At 46.5% G+C, this 20,129-nt stretch overlaps 1 protein-coding gene across 3 annotated transcripts in view; it reads right to left on the bottom strand.

The window, feature by feature from the left end:
• Nucleotides 1-757: 757 nt before the first annotated feature.
• The window catches only part of CYTH4 (cytohesin 4), a 38,674-nt gene continuing 19,302 nt past the window's right edge, over nt 758-20,129 (bottom strand). Inside the window, exons 1-13 of one of the 3 annotated variants that reach the window (XM_054631831.2) lie at nt 17,750-17,865; nt 12,278-12,360; nt 9,844-9,944; nt 9,530-9,596; nt 7,112-7,230; nt 6,655-6,735; nt 5,895-6,007; nt 5,196-5,344; nt 4,120-4,231; nt 3,620-3,696; nt 3,214-3,285; nt 2,216-2,370; nt 758-1,886 (exon numbers count right to left, since the gene is read on the bottom strand). In XM_054631831.2, coding sequence (XP_054487806.2) covers nt 1,814-1,886; nt 2,216-2,370; nt 3,214-3,285; nt 3,620-3,696; nt 4,120-4,231; nt 5,196-5,344; nt 5,895-6,007; nt 6,655-6,735; nt 7,112-7,230; nt 9,530-9,596; nt 9,844-9,944; nt 12,278-12,360; nt 17,750-17,768 — 1,221 coding nt within the window. In that variant the 5' untranslated portion in view covers nt 17,769-17,865 and the 3' untranslated portion in view covers nt 758-1,813. Of the gene's footprint in view, nt 1,887-2,215; nt 2,371-3,213; nt 3,286-3,619; nt 3,697-4,119; nt 4,232-5,195; nt 5,345-5,894; nt 6,008-6,654; nt 6,736-7,111; nt 7,231-9,529; nt 9,597-9,843; nt 9,945-12,277; nt 12,361-12,443; nt 13,475-17,749; nt 17,866-20,129 lie in introns of those variants that run through there. The other 2 variants (XM_077178548.1, XM_077178549.1) reach the window with 2 other exon arrangements.

The following is a 20,129-nucleotide window of genomic DNA, read 5'->3' as shown; positions in this document are numbered from 1 at the left end:
AGGAGGAATGGGGAAGAGCTTGGATAGACCCTGCTGCCACAGGAATGATCCAGGTAAACTGTAGGGAAGGCTTAGCCTGGATTCCCACACCAAACACCAGATAATTGTGGGTAGAATAAAGAATCCAGACTTCATTTTGATGGCTTTTGTCACACAGAGTATAAGCCTGAGAAGCACTAGAACAGACATTTCTCACTCCAGTCCTGGGCTCTGGGGCATCTCTCACCAACCAAATGCATATTTGTAGTTCCCTTACATATATGGGAGATGTGGGCCAAGATAAGGGGCCATATTCTGCTTTCTCTTCCACCTCTGGACATGAGCCTGCCTCTGCACTGAACCCAAAGCAGGAGTGACTGTGTGTGTGCAAGCACGTGTGCTCCAGAGCAGTGGGCAGCAAACTCACTCTGCATCACATCAGCAACAAAGAGATTCAGTGCAGGAGACATTTGCAGGCATGAGCAGAAGAAAACCTTCACGCTCCTTCTCCAGGGTGAGCGCGTGCTTCAGCTCTGAGATACGCTCCCTGCCTCTTGAAATTAATTCAGCATTCCTGAGGCTTGGGCAAAAAGAGCTGGAATGAATAATCGGGCTCTGCTGGCCTTGCTGCAGATTGCCTGGTAGATACAGCCCTCTGCAGGAAGGAAAACGCCAAGAGACTGCAGCAGTGCTCAGGCTGCTCTGCTGGGCACAGGAATGTGATACTCTTATCTCACATCCTCTGACTTTATCATGAAAATGACCACGTTACCCTCAGTTTTGGACTTGTTTTAAGCACTTTTATTTCTCTCTTTACACAAGAGACAAAACCCATTGTATGAAGATGGGAATGAATGCCTCTATGTGTGTGTGCTGGTGGGGAGGTAGGTGTATGTACCTCCATTTTTTCATGCCATCTGACTGCAAAACTTTCAGATACAAAACCCAGGCCTCTGAGCTGCTCAAGGAACCAATCTTTGTCAGGGAGCCATCAGCCAGGAGGAGAGCTAGAGTTTGGGTTTCTTCCCTAAGGAAATCTGTGGTGGTCCCTGAGTATCAAAAAAGAGAGACAAAACACCCAGAGCTGCTTTCCTGGTCCCACAGCATCTCTATGCTCAGTTAGCCCTTATGTTGAATAGGGATTATAGGATAATAGGATTCAATTATCTTTAACTTTTTAACATTTATGGCACAGTTACAGAGCAGGGACTTCCCAGGATTACAGCCCTCACTACAGGCTTTAGGAAGGGGGAGAGAGGGATTTCTTCTGAACTGAGGGCTTCTTATCTCACCTTGACCTCTGGTTTCACAGCGAGTTTCTAAGTATCAGTGGCCTCCACCCCACAATCTTTACACATCTGTCCATGGAAGAGAAACCACTGGGGCCTTTCTGCTCTGCAACTGACTGGGAGATGCTCAGCTCCAAGAGAATCTTGGACATGGTCCCTCACATAAAAATACCCTGGCCTGGTGTGACAACAGGAGGGGCTGGAAACACTGTGCAGACATTTCTTTTTCCTCTCAGATTCTGTCCCACATGTCTGGGGCTACATGGGAGAACCCAAAGGCCAATTTTTGTTGAGCCTTTATGTTCAGACATGGGCAACCCCCTGCCCACAGCTCTGAGAGTCCTCAGCGGATTGCAGCCTGCGCCTCTGCCTTCAGTTTGGAAGGGGAAGAGGCAAAGAGGGCAAGCTGTCCTGTCAGTCATCAGCCTGCCAAGTGGGAGGCAGATGGAACCAAAGCTCCCAAATTTCTTCACTGGAAGAGCCCAGTGTGAGAGGGAAGCTGTCCAATAACCTCCACCTTTCTGATGCCGTGACCAGGTCATGGTTCAGTTTTTGCTGGCAATCTTTTTCTTACGGGCAGAGACCAGATCATAGAAAGGATCCTGTGTGATGCTGGTCCTGGAAATTAGAAGAAATGGGAGCAAAAGTAAGATATTTAATGATGGAGAGCAGCACAGACAACCTAACTAAACTTGCACAGAGACACCACTTATCAAAATGTAGGACTGGAGATCTGCAAACTTACAGCAGAGAATTTAGCTGTGGCTAGAGATTCTCCAGAAGGGACCTCAAAACTCTTTAAAGTCAAAGAATACCATAGCTGTTGTACTGCAAACATTTCTTTCCACCCCCCTTTTCAAGCTCTGATAAAAGATAACCAAATAAACTTTGTGACCACTTGATCCTAGGGCTGAAAAAAGGCAACTCAAGCCTCAAGCTCTCCTCACCGTATTGCCTCAATCCACTCATCACGCTCTGCTGGAGTGGCTGCTGAGATCTTGTAGGACTGATGCTTGCCTTCAACCACCTTCCCATCCCCATCTGTTTTGCAGGCTTTGATCTTCTGCCCTTTGCAGTTGGGAATGAAGAGTTCAAAGCAGTTCTGACGGAAAGCAAACAAAGTGGAGCAGTAGGATTAGACAGGGGACCAAGAAGACTGCTGCCTTCAACCATGGGTAACAGGCTCAGAGAGCTTTCAATAGGCAGGAGTCTCCAAAATTTAACAGACCTTATCTTCCCCCATCCCAAAAATTTCCCTATGAGTTAGATGACCTTCCTTCTTAGGTAAACACACCCCTCCTCTGAGCAACTGGACACTAAACCAGGCTTTATGGAGAGATGGGGCATCAACACTTATCAAAACACACCTTCTAGGATCTGTCACTCCACTCCACTCCACTCATGAAAATCCCTCCCCCTCTTAAGTAGATGCAACATCCTCTTTTCTGCCTGCCACCACGCAGATAGAAGGCACTTTTCCCAGAGCCATGACACATTGAAAAGTGGGTATCCACAAAAGACACAGAAGAAATGAGTCACTTCCTGGGCAAGTTCCCTAACACCAACAGTTCTGTTTGGTCTACATGTGCTGTAACTCATTATGGAGAATCCCGAGGAGAGAAATTAAACCCACATCTCCTGGTGCAAAATAAGTAGGGAGTCAGCTGTATGCATTCATCTCTGCCCCCCTACACACACATACACACATGAAAACATACAATACAGTCAGCCAAAGCACAGTTCTCTACTCACACCAAAAACATAAATTAAAAACACAGCCGTGTCTAGATGGGGGCACAAGGCAGTTTGCAATGGCACCTTCCCTCTGAGAAGCAAGTAGAACATGAGCAATTTGTGTAGGGTAGGAGTAATCTGTGTGCATCTTCTCTTCCCTCCAACCATCTGATAGCCTGTGTTGGCAGAGTGCCAGCCAGTGGACACTTACTGGCTTTTTGGGATCATCCACCTTCCGGACTGATAGATTCTCCAAGGGGATGATGCCCAGAGGCTCTTTGTCCTGAAGGCAAGGAAAAATGAATTAACACCCAACATACTCCCCAAATGTATGCCACTGTTCAGAATCTCTCTGATTTCCCCTGTGTGGGCCTTTGTGGAGGTGACAAGGGCAGAATAATGCCATAGGAGACCCCTTCCATTGACACAACGGGAAGTTTAGTCAAGAGGAGACCACAGCTGCAGTGTCCAGCCTCTCTCCTCCTCCACAGGAGAGAGTGGAGGTGTGAGATCAGTCTGGGAGCACAGGGTAAAAGGGGGAGACTTGCCTCCTACCCTCTGCTCCTCCCTGGCCCCTCAGAGGCTCATAACCACCCAGCCATGAGTTAAGCCCTTACCGTGGTATATTCAAAGTAATACAGGCAGTTATCAGTCAGAATGAACCAGCGGCGTTTCCAGGTTTTCACACGTCCTCCTAAAGGCAGTGAGGTTCAGGAGCCATTAGTCACACATTTTTCTGTCCTTCCCCCAAGCTCCTGACATGCACACAGTCACACCCTCCCAGCTCTCCCTGTAGCTGAGCCCCAAGGAGACACCATGGCACCACTGACGTGATGCTGTGTGATAGACACTCACACGCAGAGCCAATTTTGCTCTGATGGGTCTGGGAATGGGGAGGGCTATGTTTCTGAGTCCCTTTTTGAGCAGACAGAGGCTGCAGGAGCTGGGACGAGGGAGCAGGCAGCTGGTTTCAACAGCAGGTGTCAGCCTCAGCCCGCTGCAGCAGACAGGAGCGAAGGACAGCAGAGAAGAGATGACGGTAGGCTCCCGGGGCAGATTTGTGGTGGGAGGCAGGCAAATGGGGAGTCAGAGGAGCTAGGAGAGTCCCCCCCCTTACCTAGTTTCAGCAGCCAGCCTTCACGGTTAGGGTTGAAGAAAGTGTGGGTGAGGTCGTTGCCATCATCCTCTGGTATGGAGAACGGCTCGTTCTTTATGCTCTCAAACAGATTCTGCCACAGAGCATGTGTGGGGAAGGACAGAGAGAGAAAGGCTGATTTCTGATAAAGCTTGTACACGCTATCCTAGGTCCATCTGGTCCACCACTCTGTTTTTACAAGGCAAGCTGGGTGAAGGGCAGGAGAGCACACGATGAGCACTGGGGGTAAAACAGTCCCCAGTCTGCACCTCACAGGGTCTCCGGGGGGGTCACCAGCTCTTTTCTGCATCTTGTGCCATAAAAAGAGTCTCAGTTTGGAAAACCACAGCCATGAAATGGTGCTCCCGTAGCAAGACAGGCTGCAGTGAGCAAACCCAGCATGTCACAAGTGCTGCTGTGGGTAGTATGAAGGCACTAGGATGGGACTCAGCAAGGCAGAGGTGCAGCCCCATTTAGAATCTGGGTTGGTGGTGCCAAATGCTGCCAGGAGACCAGCACGTAGACCTACATGGCCACAAGGAGGCACATTTCACAGAGCCAAAGCTTTGGCACCGAGGGGCACAAAGGGTGACATTCATACAGCAGCGACAGGGAGGCAGGTTACTGCTTTCAAAGGATACTGAAATGTTGTTCACATCATTATATCTGCCACCATTTACTACACAAATCCCAACCCAAGGGGGAAAAAAAGAGACTACAGGCTCCTGCACCTTCCCTAAATTGCCTGAAAGAAATAACACTCTGGAGTAAGATCTAAAGCCTCTACCCTGAGGGGCTGCTGCTCAGCAAAGCCCAGGTGTGGGATGTAGGCGGCCCCTTTGACACAAGACAGAAGTTTTTCTGCTCAGGCTCCTTGGGTGAAGGCAGACACATCTAAGCAGGCTGCCCACCTCTACCTTGCCTCACAGGGCAGGTCCCATGCCTGCTGAGCCTTCAGGAAAATGCCAGCTGTAGCTTTGCTAATGGATGCATTTCCTGTCTCTGCACCTTTGCTTCTCAGTGGACCCAGGGGATGAGAGAATGGGAATTCCTCTTACCTTTAGAAGCTCTTCTGGCAGGTCCCCTCCATTGTCAATGCCTCTGTTGATGGACACAAACCTTTCAAAGTGGGGTTTGTCTTTCACATTGGGGTTGTGCAGGCTGGTGTTAAGCATGATGATAGAGAAGGAGAGTACATAACAGGTATCTAGCAATGAGAAAGAAAATCAGCATGAGTGGAAATTGTCTTAGAGGGCAGATCAATCCACACCACAGGTGGCTTGGATTTTAGGCACTGAAGAAGAGAGTCATCCTCTCATTTGTAGGAGAAGAAGGGTTCCCTCTGCTAGGAGAAAGAGGGACACAGTTGATATCCTATGAGGGAGGTGATTCCATGCCCTTAGGATAATGGGGAATGTTGGGCAGATGCAGTCTAATAACAGCTCTGCCAGCAGGAAAGTTTCTGCAGACCTACATCTGTCAGTGCTATCCCTGCTGGGATGAGGTAACACCTCATGTGAGGCTGGGAGCCCTTCTCAGTCTGGTGCCCATCAGGAGGGTCTGGAGCACGGTAGCAAAAGGAGGATTGAAGATGCTCAGTTTATTGAAAATCTTCACAAGAACTGAGCTGCCTCCTTTAGCTTAAGGAGAAACACACTTCCTAGTGATGCTGCCTGTGCTTTGTGAATGGAAAAGGAAGGCTCCTCTCCCTGGCAAACAGCCTAGCTCAGCTGTACAGGCCTTCGTCCCCTAACTACCTGTGGACTGGAACACTCCTGGGTTGCACTTGCAGTACCAGTTGGCAAAGGCCTCCATCATCCTGTCAATCTTCTGTGCTTCCCCAGGCAGTCGGAAGCTCCAGAGGAACTGTCTGTCAGGAGCAGAGTGTCACAGCACCAGTCAGATAGGGTCCAAGGGACAGGGATGCCTCCCCTCAACCCGCGCCACACCACAAAGATAAGAGAAGTCACCCCATCACACTGGGGAGACAACACAGGGCATGGAGCAGGAGCTCTGCTCCTCTCTGGAAATTGCCTGGATACATCTCTGTCCAACACCCTGAATGCAGGAAGGAGAACTAAGGCTCCCAGAAATCACGGCTCTGCTCCCCTAACGAGAGCCCTGCAAGGCAGCAGAGGCCTCAGGAGAAAGAGGCTTGCCAGGAGGCAGCCTTAATAAAACAAGTGCCCTAAAATAGAGTCACTTTGTTATTGATGTAAGGGGGACTGAGGACAGATGTTTCCTGCTGCCAGAAATAACCTTTTTCATCCCCCAGACACTGAAACCACAGTGACCCACTCTTCTGCACATGGGCAACCGAATCAAGGGGCAATGAAAGTGTTTCCCACCCCCCTGAGAAACTGTTGACACCTCACAGAGTAACAGCCCTGGAGCCAACACACACAGCAGGGCCTTGTGAAGCTCCCACTCCAGCCCAAGAGGGCTTCCTGACCTTCCTGCGTGGTGAGAGCCAGTGGCTGAGCAGGTTCCAGCACTGTCCCCTGCACGCTCACTCACCTCAGTGCCTGCACCAGGTTGAGGTTGGCAAATTGGTGACATGCCACAAAGGCCTGCAGGATCTGAATGTTTCTGGGGTTCCTGGGAGAGGATAGAGGGAAAAGGTCAGAAGAGAGCTTTGACCCTGCTCTGCCTGGATGTCCCTTGGTGTGACAACATGCACCTAGCTCCATCCCAGTCTCACTTCCCCTCTGACCAAGAAGAAGTCAAGGTGCACGCTCCATTCTGGGATGACTGATCCCATTACAGGCAGGAGAAAAGGTAGCCCATACAGACAGCCTTAGTCACATTCTAAAGACCCTCCCAGGGGTGTCCAGCCCACCCAACCCACTGTGGTTGGAGATATGCTCAGTCTTGGCACCTGGATGAGGTCTGCCATAGGTCATACAAAATGGTAGCTCAGAGGGGCCAGGCAGGACAGGGCATCCAAGAGGTCTCCTCATCCTGGGTTGCTCACCTCCCACTCAGGTAATCCCCAATGGCTGTCTTGTTCAGGCCTTCACCCTTGTGGAGGAATCTGGCAATCTCCTGCGGGTCTGAGGACAATACCTGTTGCTCTCTCAGGTACTGGATCCCCTGGGAAGGAGAAGCAAGATGGGGAAGTAAAGCAGCTCTATGGTCTATTGAGAAAACAGGATCCCAACACTCTGGTATCAGCCTTCCTTAGCTTTAGTGTACTTGCTCCTCTCTTACTCCCCACTCCCTTCATAGGAAACCACAGCCATGTTCTCATCTTCATTCAATCCCTCTTCATCCACTATGGGTTGTCAGTCCCATTTTCATTTCATCCCTAGATTTGGCTAAATGTTTCATTGCAATGGAATCTCAAACAAAATAGGGCAATGTAGATTTAAAGTCCAAAAAGGAAAAGTCAAAATAATAAATTTTAATATTTTCAATCAAAATGTCTTCGTGTTCCTTTCCTAAATGTCTTTTTTTCCCCCTAAATTAACTTAACTTAAAAGAAAAATTGTTTATTTTAAAGAAGAAGGCATAATAAAAAAAATGTACTCAGACAAAAATATGGGCTTGAAACAACTTGAGAGAATTTTTTATTAGATTTTTCTTCTATGCCACAGAACAGAGAAGTTTGCAATCTTTTCAGCTTCATCCCTCCCAGACAATAAGGATGGAATATGCCTTTTAAGGAATACAGAGGTTGTGAGTTGGGTGGTACAAAGAGTCAATATCCTATTTTAGAGAGAATTTCATGACTTTTAAAGACAGAGAAAAAGTTGAGGCTTTTTTCAAAAGATTCTTGACAATATCTCACAATGCTGCAGTTCTCTAGACCACACTGCAATTCTCCTTGCAATATACAATAAAAGAATGAAAATTGTTTTAGATCCATCAACATGTTCTACTTCAAGAGAATAATTTCACTTTCTTTTGCAATATATATGAAACTATTTTTAAAATGCCCCAAAGAAAAAGCAGTTTAAAACAAAGAAATCAAAATTTTTGTGAGATTTTTTCCACTCTATTTTCCTTTCTTTTCCCCAGACAGATTTTCAGTAAGATCAATTTAATTTTGAAAAACATTGCAGTGATGATGGGACCCCATTTTCCAGAAGAAAATGTTTCTCCCCAAAGCTGTTTATCAACTGGATTCCTAATGCTTACCTCCTCCAGCCTCAGGACCTTTCCATGGGATCTTGGAGAGAGGAACTCATTTATAAGTATCAGCATTGCATGGATGGAGTGTAACCTTAGAAAGGAGGGGCAAAGAAATTTCCTTGCATTGCAGCACCTCCCACTCTATGGCATGTAGCAAGAGGGAGGCGATAATCAGAGATCTGCATTATACAGACACAGAGGCTGTAACATTTTGACCAGTCTGATTGGCACTGAGCTCAGAAAGCTAAACTGGGGCTAGAGTTAGTTTAGGCATTCCTGCACAGCATGGTAGAGAGAGATGCCTCAGGGGCTGCAAACCAAGGTCAGGCAGAGAGGCAAAACAAAACCAACTCTCACACAGGCTCTAAGTGCTGACATAGCTGCTCTGAGACAACTCCACTGGCTGAGGGACGTCCAGGGGACTGGCAAGCACTCCAGCTGGGCTGTGCACCCTGGGGAAGGCACCTTGGCGCTCTCAGCAGGGCACAGAGGAGGCATGAAGAGCTGTCACACAGAGCAGCAGCCACTCAAGATGTTGGCTGTGGTGGTGAGCTGATGATCAGCTATTGTTTGATCACAGCTTGTAGTTTTCCTCGAAGAGCTCAAAAAATGCTCCACTAATGAGAAGGAAGGAAGAGGGAACTTTCTTACATCTTCTCTAGTTAATCATGATAGTTTTAGAGCTTTCTGCAGAGGGCTGAAGGCTATGGAGCCTTGACACCAGTCAAGAGCTCCAGAGCTCCAGAAAGTGGAAGAGCTATGTTCACTCCACAATTCAACCAAAACTGTTTCCAAAATGACAGAGGCATTCTGTCCTCTCCTGTTCTGAACGAGCCCAGGAACCTGACACACTCTCAAAACTTCTCACCTTCTTAGTTCATCCTCCTTTATCACATTATAGCAAGCTCCTAGCCTCTGACAGTCAGAAGGGCTGTGCTGAAGGAAGGCCAGCTCTCATGGCATGCTGGCAGTGTCACAGCATCCTCCCTTTACTTCTCTTAGGTTTGGGTTGAATTGCATGATGTGGCCTCTAAGCCCAAGGTGGGGGGAGGCAACACAGCTTGATCATATCAGAAGACCTCAGTCAGGGGCAGGGTGGATGGAGGCTGCTCCCAACAGGAGCCTCAGTGAGGCAGGAACCCATCCCCACAGTGCCCTGCCACAGTTCCTTTGACATCAGTGGCTGCAACTGGAACAGCAGCCAGCAGAGGCTCTTCCTCCCAGCTTTACCCTCACAGGTGAAAGGAACAAATCCTACCTTTTCAGGATCCATGTTGAATTTCTTCCGGCCCAGGGACAGAATTTTATCCCTCTGTGACAGCTTGCTGTGAACACAAAAAAGAAGGAAAAGTCAAACTTAGAATAAAGGACCATGTCATTTCACTCACAAGGTGAGATATCACATGGACAGGTGTCTGACTATCCAGGAATAATGAGAAATCTGAGAATAGAAGGGCCTCATTTCCCTGCCCATTTCCCTGACGTTGTTGTGAACCAAATCCAATCAGTGTTTCTGTTTTTTCAACTTATAAAGAGAGACTTTGTAAGCAAAGGAATACTCATTCCACTCACCTGATCTGCTCTCCAGGATTACTGTCTGCCACTTCCTTCTCCTCTCCACGTTGGAAACACTCAATCTCTGCAAACACCTGAGCAATCTCCTCCTTCAGCTTCTGCAAAAGCAATATCAGGAAGATGAAGGCAATGGAGGGGAAAACAGCAGACACAGCCTAAGGAAGCGTAAGAGTATGTCTAACTTCTTCCCTCAGTCACAGGAAAAGGACAGGTCAGGTGGTCATGACCAGCCAAGGATGCCTACGAAATGGGCACTGCTCTGGAATGACCCTGCTGGATTCCAGATGAAAGCAACTGGAAAGAGAGGCAGAAGGATGTTCTCATGCCTATTGCCAATCAGGACTGGAAAAATCAAGCTTAATCAGTGTGGCAAGTGTCAGAGAACTCGCTCCACTGTCAATTCCAGTTCCTCAAACAATGTCAGATGCAAGAATCCTTCCATTGTGCCCAGTCCTTTTGAGCTTTTACTTTGCATAACCCTGCTACACATCCAGGAAAGGAGAAGTGGAACTGGCAACTGTGCGATCAATATGAACCTAAAGTGGCTGTATTGTGAAACACAGAATTTTTAATGTACCTGTCATTTAAATACCATTGAGAAGACAACCCTGTTCAGTGGAGAAAAAAGAGAAAAGGAGTAAAGGTAAAGTAATTACTGCCAGATTTTAAAAAATCAATTGTGGAATTTACTTTCCTTTAGGCCCATGACAGACCATGGCTGCCTTGACTGGATATTCTGTGTTACCATGGAAATGAAAGTGTCTATATCTCCTTGTTTCCATCCTGCAGTTATGTTCTACCTCAAAGCCAAAGTGCACCACAGCTCTCTTCTAGGAATCACCCAAATTCTTCCCCATACCAACCAGAACAGGCAAGGGAAGAAAGGATCTGTCATAAAATAACCTTTCTCATCAAGGAATGAGGATGTGGATCGAGCACATAATCAGATAGAGAAACTGAATTTCTGCAATATTCCATAACTTAAAAGAGCTTCTGGGTTTCAGTTTTGCTCTGGCCACCTTCTGTTGTGCTTCATTGGTCCCCAGAGCCGTGAGTGATCCTTACTAAGTTTTAGGTGTTGCACAAATGTAACAGAACCATGATCTCAGCTCATTACTTTCAAATTATTATCAATTTTGTTATTTTATTCACTGCTGTCTTTTGGCAGTGTTACTGGCAAGCCAAGACCCATCCTCTTTTCTCTTCCCCCCTCTCCTTCCCCCAGATATGCCCCCAAGTCTTTGTCCTTAAGGGTACTGATAGATACATTGTGAAAAAAAAATCCCCTGGGGAAAATGTCTCTTGTTCTATGGCACTCTTTTCACCCAAACTCACTCTGCTCCACTGGCCATTGTGTATTCCATTGCTTAATGGCTATGGGTTTTAAAGCATGGGTTTGTGCAGTCTAGCAACCTTTCTCTGTCCATAGTGGGCAAAAAAAAAGTAGTATTCCTGTTCAAGTATCCTGCTCTTATAGTGCCCATTGCCTGTTGTGAAAACTGAAGAGAAACAAACACACACAAGCAAATCCCAGGCACGTACATTCATATTCTGTTCTGCAGAGGGGGATGAGAGACCATTCTGGTTTGCAGCAGAGAGAGGAGTTCTGGAAGCCTAAGAAGTAACATGTAGTTTGGCTTAATCCTTTACTCCATTCCAGGAAATACTGCAGCTATTCCCTAGGCATCTGGACAGCTTCATGTTGTGGAAAAAAATCAGTCCAAGTCCAATGATTCAGTGCTATAAGCTCTCTCAAACGGGAAACCACATTTCATGGTGGAGGCAGAACGGAATAGAAAGGGCACAGCACCATGCAGGGCTGTGATGCAGTCTTAGTGACTGATTTTGAATCTGTTACTTTCAGACATTTTAGGAGCTGCTGGAGAAATGGTTGAGTCTGCTAAAAAAAAAAGAAGGAAAACAAGTCCCAGCCACAGACACTTGTGTGGAAGGTCCTGCCATGAGACCTCTTTGGAGACAGGATCCTTCATGGAGGATTTGCTAGAGGTCCACAAAGCAAACAAAAGTTTGATAAACACAGGGGGATGCTGCAGGTAACTAGGACTGATATGCCATTAGCAGGTAATCAGTAATTAAAAAGAATCATAAATGCTGAGCCAGATGCCTGCCAGTACGACTTAGTGAAGACATTTCTTTACTCCTACATATACAATCCCAGCTCAAGATTGCTCAAGCATCCCATTGGGGCAGCTGATGATTCATGCAGCAGAGAGTACCACAGGCTGGATGTACCCTGGTGGCAAACAGGCCAGGGCAGCTTGAAGTTTAAAACTGAAGCTGGATCGTGACTGAGAAAATGTCTCTTTAGCAAGAACACTTCTGCATGGCCTGGACTGTTAAGCAAAGATGCTCCATGGTGAAGATACATTTCAGAAGGCTAGGCAGGCACAAGGGACAGGATGGTCCTTACCGCAATGTCATCCAAAAGCTCCTGCTTGTGCTTCCTGATTGTCTCTATTTCAGCCTCTTCAGCCCCAGTCAAGCCAGTTGATTCTGAAAGAAAAAAAGATTCCTGTGAAAACTCTACTGGGGCCAACATATCATGGAAAAAGCTGCCCCAACCTCTCAGCACTTACCTTCTTCTAGGGTCATTCCACAGCAACTCTGATTTCTGTGCTCCCTGCTGTTGCAACCACTGCACCTCACCTTTGCCTTGCAAATGGTTCTCTCCAGAGTGTGCAGTACAGACCATACCCCCTCTCCTTGCAGCCAGAGGCTCTGCACAGCCCTCTCAGCTGACCCTGCAGGCACCCACTGCCTATTCAGCCAATTCTGCTCGCCCTGAGCACGGTGAAGAGGTCTCACTAAATGCTCTCTGGTGATTATGTCAGTCATCTTTAGGTACTGAAAATCTACAACCTAAAAACTTCATCTACATCCAAACCTCCCAAGGAAACCACTGGCTTCATGAGTTGATCTGCCACACCTAGAGTCAGAAATTGCTTAGGAGAGAAAATCAAGGTTTTTCAAGTATGAGGGCAGGATCTAGGGGATGAAAGCCTTGCTGAAAAAGGAATGTCTTTGAGTGGCTGCTGTTCTGTGAACAGTTTTCTGTGAACAGAAAATGCAGAAATATGAGTAGGCTTCCTTGTAATGTACAGGAATTTAAACAAATAGCAGCAAAACCAAGGCAACCACAATATGATTCACAAAAGACTTAAAAAATGGGGTGACAGTACTGCTGCTAAATATAATCCAGGTGAACCACAGCCTCTTCTGTGAGTAGAATGAGAAGGCTGTAGCCCTAGAGGGGAGACAAAGCAGAAAATGAGGCCCCAGGAAAAAAGCAGAGCTTGCAGAAGGCTGAGAGCACTGGAGATCACTGGTGAACTTGCAGACAAGGTCCTTGCTGCACCTAAGCACAGCAAGATAAAGCGTCCCCAGGAAGCCAGGTCAAGTCACTGGATGCCCTGTTCCACTGTTTCATAAAACAAAATCCCCTGGGCCTCCTGTCTTCCCAGAAAAAGGGGAAGTAGCACCAGTTGCATTGGAAATTCTCTTAGTGTGGATCTCACATGCAAAACAACTGCTATAAATGTGAGTGGAAGAAAAAAAGGGAAGGAAGCAGCCGTGACAGACAGAAGGAAAAGCAACAAGAGCAATCATCTTAGTATGCTTCTTTCCTGTCATGGCCACAACAGCTCAGAAAGACTCTCCTTCCCCAATCCTAATCTCTCCCTTATCCTCCTGGCTGGTTGGGTTTCCATGTGCTAAGTATGTTCCTGTTACTTTTCTCAGACTTCAGCCTCTTTCCTGCCACTCTTTCTGATGGTTTCAAGCATTGCATTCCCTGCAGAGAGGCTGCTGAGTCTGTGGGGGTAAAGCACAGGATAAGGAGCCAGCATGAAGCCAGGCTGGGAAGGACCCACGTGCCCTCCCAGCCCTGCAAGCAGCCCTTGTGAAGAGCAACAATATTGATGAAGCCAGTCAAGAGGGAAGGAAAAAGGCATCCAAAAGCTTGCAACAGCCAATCTGTAGGTGAGGGGAAAACCGAAGCAGGCAGGAAGGTTAGCAAACAACAAACAAACAAATGAGAAGAAACCACAAAGAAAATCAACCAAAAACATGCAGTGGGTCTGGTGGGTTGCTGCCTTTCCTTTAAATGTCAGCCCTACGCCTCTGAGCAGTGCCCAGGCTCTTCAGCTTAATTTCTGTATCCTGCAGTTGTGGTGTCTGCAGGAGATCAGGCCAACCTCTCCCTCTCTCCAGCTGTATCTCTCTCACTCCTGTCAGGGCTTGTAATCATGGAATCACTGGGGTGACTCCTTGACAAATTACAACAAAGACCTTTTGCCCTGTATTTCTTTCCACAAAAGCACCATAGGAGGACAACCCTGAAGAACCTTACCTTCCCCGCCCCATCAGCAAACTCTGTGGTGTGGCTGGTTGCTTTGCTTCAGTTGTTCTGTGTCTACTAAAGCATCTCAAAGAGTCATGAGGCTCCCAGGGGATACCATCTCACCCACACGACCCCCAACAAGGCTGTAATTAATGCAGGCCCCCTTCCTCCTGAACATCTGAAAACCCCAACTCCCACCTGCCGAGTTTGTCAGAAAGAGAAAAGTGTGGGAAGGACTGTGTGTGTGGGGAGGGCAGGGGAAAAAAAGAAGGAGTCATAGAGAAGGGGAAGGAATCAAGAGGTAAAAACGTAGGAAAGGGTGACAGAGTTTGGAAAAAATGGATGGATCAAACTTTTAGGGCAATTTAGACTGAGCTGCAGAGACGGTCTTTGTCAGGTTTCAGATCGTCTTTGTCAGCTTAAGTCCTTGGTTGCTTTAGAAAATGGTCCATGCCTTGTCAAAGTCCTCAGTACCACCTCAGTTCTACTTCCCTCTAGGACTAGATCAGCACACAGATGAAGCATAGCCCTGGTCAGGGTTCTCTGCACAGGGGGAAATTTCACCCTGATGAAGAACACACCACAAAAACACACGTGGGTTTCAGAAGGCTGCTGTCAGCCCAACCAACACTGAAGTTTTCCAGTTCAGACACACAAAAAATGGCTAGTATCCTCTCCAGAGAGAACATTAGGTTGTTATTTGGAATTTATATTCAGAGAGCAAATGTTGAAAGGAAAGTGCATCAGCATCACATTTGTGGGTCTTACACCTACTCCTGAGATTGTTTCCCCACTCTCAGGGCAGACCCACATAGAAGGACCTGCCAGTTCTTCACAAACTGACCAGGACTGTATTTTCAGTGCTGTCACTCAGGACACAAACTTCAATTCCAGTTTTGTGGTTTATGCCTTCAGCCTCCCCATCCAGGGGGCAGCTCAGAGTTGCCCAAACATCTGGGTACTTGTGTGGCGAGCAGAGAGTTCTGTGTTTGCTGATTTCATTTCCCATTGCAAAAGGCTGTGCTGAACCACCCAGGTGTTCAGTGGCTTTCAGTTCCAGGGAAAATTATAGGAATAGGGAGATGGCTTTTGAAGCACAGAGGTAAGTGGGAAATGACCACCCAGGAGGGCTGGAAGGATGAACTGCAGGAGCAGCAGGGGAAGGTTAAGAAGAACGATTGTATCTGTGTCACCGCTGCAGACCCATGTTACACACTGGTGGTATGAGAGCAAAGGTTCATCAGGCTCATTTGCAAGGCACTGGAGGGCTTTGAGTATCGCTGCTAAAGGGTTTGGGCACCTCCACCCATGGCAGCACAAAAGCAGAGCAGCCCAATAGGCAGCTTCTGCTTGAAGGAAGCTCCCTGGTAGAAAAATTTCACCTGAAATTCATTTTCTTTTTTGATATGGCTGCTGTGTAATCTCCAGTACAGACCACCACCTCCACAGATAGGTACCAGTCTAGTAGCAGAGAGATGACAAAACCTTCCACTCCATTCCCTCCAGCCATGTGCATCTCCCTCCTGCAGCACTCCACAGTTCTCTGCCAGCTCGTGTGAGAAGAAATTCAATATAAATCCCAACAGATTTAATTTGCACATTTCAGCCATGGGGAGAAAGCTGAGAAGAATAATTTATATTGTCTACTGGTCCCCTTATCTCACGTGACAACTTACACCCATCCTTCAGGATAGCTTTCCGTGACTTTTGACTATACATCCCAGCACAGGACACCACAGCACCAGTCTGCTCTCCTTTGTGTCATACATCCAGCTCAAGGGCTTGGCACACCAGCTCTGTGGCCTCACTCAGACTGAGAGGGTTCTGAAGGAAGCTGGAAGACGAGACACACTGCAGGGAGAACAGCCTCCCCAAGGCATCAAGCCTTACTTGCAAACAGATGTGCACCTAACAGGACCATCACGTCTCCAGGTACCAGTGGCCCCAGAGAAAGGTGTACAGGCACCTCTGACCTTCAGGACAATCATGCCACAACTGAGCAATTCCAAATGCATTCAGTACTCTAAAGCTCACTGGAAAATGTTTCTGGTGGCAGCCTTGGCTCCCAAGGGAGTTCAAGCATCAAACAAACCCACTTTCTCACCCAGCTGTGGAATGACAGGATGGGATTGAGCAAAAACATCAGTCAGAGCCAGCACATCTTTCCAGGCATTGCCTGTCTCCTGGCTCTGCCCCTACCCAGAACTGAGCAAACCCCCACGGTGCCTGACTAGGATTGCATTCTGCTATTGCAGTGTGCATACTTTCTTGAAAGTACACTTGCTCGAATGTGTAACTTTCAAGACATAATTAATACAGTAACACATACCAGTTAGGAGACCCCCAGTTTCTGTCAAAGGCACACCCCAAAATAAATAGCAAAATATCAGTTATCCATCCTCCTGCCCAGTTTGTCCTGCAGAACCTTTGTCCACAGCTGCTTTCAGATAGTGAGGGCTGGGTGATCAGAAGAGACCCATTTTCACCAACATTCAATACCAGTCAGATGCTGGCAAGGACTCAGCTCCTACAGGTACCACCAATTTCCCTGGCAAGCAAGGCTGGTATGTGGTCTGAGCATGCCCTTTCCTTGGCTACGCACCTCAGAGCTAAAAAGTGCTCAACAGTTGTTGAAACCAGGCACTGCTTTTTGATTCACTCTCCATATCCTATACATAAAAGCCTGAGGGGACAGAGTCAGAACGAGAAGAGATATTGCGAGGTGATCCTTTTTCTTCCTTTGTTCAGCCTGTTCCCACTCAGCTCTCCCTCTCTGACACACTCAGAGCTTCCTGAGCCAGAAGCTGGAAATGTTTGGTCTGGTGGCATGCCTTTCCTTGCTGAATCCCGACCACTTTATCCACCACCTGCCAAGGCAGGAAATAAAACCTAAGATCTCTCTCAGTTCCTCAGATGAGGTTCATTTCCCCTCACTCACATCTGCCCACTGAGATTATTTCAGGACAGGCAGGCCCACCTGCAGATCACCTGGAGCTTCCAGAACCCCAACACAGTTGTCTACCTCTAACATGGCCAAAAGCAAGGGAGGCCCCAGTACCAAAAGCCTTGCACAGGTGTTACACTGGGATACCCAACTGCATGAGAGGCTCTGCAAAGGCAAGCCAGCTCCTGGCATCTGTAGGGAAACACCAGGGAGGAGCTTGCCAGAGTTCAGTGAGAGCAGCCAAAGCCTACAATGCTCACCTCAGGCGTCACATATGCCATGGACACCAAGGAGTCAGCTCCCAGCTCAGCCCAGCACCGCTGGCCCAAGGAATCAGAGCAGGAACACTCTCAGCACAAAGGCCATTCAAACCCGTGGGGAAATTCCTCCCGATGGGAAAGGAGAGCAAGTAAAAAGAAACCCATGCCTAATGCTGAAAACTGACAAGCAACTAACTGTACCACCAGGGACCTTCCAGCATGTCATTCCTCCAGCCACAGCATCCACTCTGGCTGCTGGGATTTCATGGTGTGCTCTTCTCCATCAAACTGAGCACAGAGCCCTCACCCCAAAAAAGACACACAATGGTTGAGGCTTACCAGCAGGACAAAGGTCCATCCTGAAGAGCACGATATATTTGCAACACAGCTGGTGTTCCTCCTTGTATTTGGTTTGTTCAGATGCTTAACAGAACTGAAACAACTTGGAGGCAGCAAACACAACCGCAGCAGCTTTGGGGGGGGGGCGGGTTTCCCTGTGACTCCTCCTTCCCCTCCTTGTCCTCCCCCCGTCATATGTGACAAGCTTGTGGCAGGAAACTCCGTTTCAGTGAGCCAACAGGGGCTCATCATTTACTTTTAAATGCGAGTGCACAAATGCATTTCCATCCCAGCAGCTTTTTGGGAATCTTTGTTTGAGGAGATTAAAGTGAAGGGTGAGAGGCTTTGGCCTGAGATACTCAGAGGAGAGAGAGGGAAAAAGGAAGTTCTTGATTCAGAAAACCCATCTGCTTGGGGAAGTGATTTCATTTTAAAGGGAAGATTCTTCCTATGTTAATTCAGCAGCAGAGAGGGGAGGGCAGGGACGGGAATGAAGGCTCCAGAACTGGAGGATGGTTGATGGAGAGCAGGATAAGGTTGTCTGACTCTTCTGCCTTGCTCAATGCTCAGTGTAACTTAAAGGCTTGCTCCCTTCTCCCCCCAACAAAGTGTTTTTCATGTGAAACCTTGTAAGTAAAGATAGAGAGAACTAAGAAGAAATGCAGTCCTCTCTCAGGTTTAGCAATATTCCTGATGGTGAGAGAGCTGGAATTAGCAGCCATTCAGGAACAGGAATGAAATATTGAAATTGGAGGACAAAGCTGAACAAACACTCCAGAAAGGAAATACTGTCAACCAAAAATGAAATTGAAAAATCAAAAAAATTTGAAATGGCGTAACTACAACCAATGGTACTGAGATGAAGCTAGGTGTAGGGAAATAGACTAAAGGTGCCAAAATTATGGCACATTTGAAATCCCTAAAATCAGGCAAGAAAGGTAAACAAAGAGACAGAGGAAGAAAAGGGAAAGAAGAGAAACAGAAGAATTGAAATAATAATAAAAAAAAAACCACCTCAAAACAAAAAAATTACCCCTAATAGGATGTGAAAACCAGAAAAGCCAACAGGATGACCTGAAGTGCAGGAATACAGACCAAAGCCTACCCAATTGATCCTCATTTAAATTGCAAGATTCCATTCCCTTTCCTGAACGAAAATTCTTCCTTTCAGGAAAGGGAAGGAAATCTTGAAATCATAGGTCAGAACTTGAACAAACACTCCCAAAAGGAGATATGGTCAATCAAAAATGAAATTGAAAATACCAGAAAATTCACCCAAATGAAATTGAAGAATCCAGAAAATTTGAAAGGAATGACTACAACCAATGGTACTGAGATGAAATTGGGTGCAGGGAAATAGAGCAAAACACGCCAAAATTATTCTCTTTGAAATCCCTAAAATCAGGAAAGAAAGGTAAACAGAGACAGAATTGAAACAGAAAAATTGAAATTAAAAAAAACCAAAAAAACAACCAAAACCACCACCAACAAAAACCTGATAGGATGTGAAAACAAAAAAAGCCAATGGGATGACCAGAAGTGCAGGATTATGAACCAAAGCTTGCCCAGTTGATCATCTTTGAACTTGCAAGATTTCATTCCCTTTTCTGAAAGGAAATTCCATTCAGGAAAGGGAATGAAATCGGAGGACAGACTTGAACAAACACACACAAAAGGAGATATGGTCAATCAAAAATGAAATTGAAAAATCCAGAAAATTTGAAATGGAGTGACTACAACCAACGATACTGAGATGAAATTGGGTGTAGGGAAATAGAGCAAAACATGCCAAAATTATTCCATATGAAATCCCTAAACTGAGGAAAGATAAACAAAGAGACAGAATTGAACCAGAAAAAATGAAATTAAAAAAAACCAAACCACCAACCCCCCCCCCCGCCCCGCCAGGATGTGAAAACAAGAAAATCCAATGGGATGACCTGAAGTACAGGAATATAGACTGAAACTTGCCCAATTCATCCTCATTTAAATTGCAAGATTTCATTCCCTTTCTTGAAGGGCAAAGGAATGAAATAAGACATTTTGAAAAATTTAAAACAAAGAGACAGAAGAGAAACTGAAAAATTGAAAACTAAAAAAAAAAAAAAAAAAAAACACAAACAAAAAACCAAACAAACCTGACAGCATGTGAAAATAAGAAAGTCCAATGGGATGACCTGAAGCACGGGAATACAGACTGAAGCTTGCCCAATTGATCCTCATTGAAATCACAAGATTTCATTCCCTTTCTTGAAAGGAAGAATTTTCTTCCAGGAAAGGGAATGAACAGAATTGAACAAACACTCACAAAAAGAGATATTGTCAATCAATAATTAAATTGAAAAATACAGAAAATTTGAAATGGAATGATTGCAACAGA

This window comes from Agelaius phoeniceus, chromosome 5 (genome assembly GCF_051311805.1).
Source record: "Agelaius phoeniceus isolate bAgePho1 chromosome 5, bAgePho1.hap1, whole genome shotgun sequence".
Taxonomy (NCBI): Eukaryota; Metazoa; Chordata; class Aves; order Passeriformes; family Icteridae; genus Agelaius; species Agelaius phoeniceus.
Note: the sequence above shows the minus strand (reverse complement) of the source record. Positions and strands in the feature narration are given on the sequence as shown.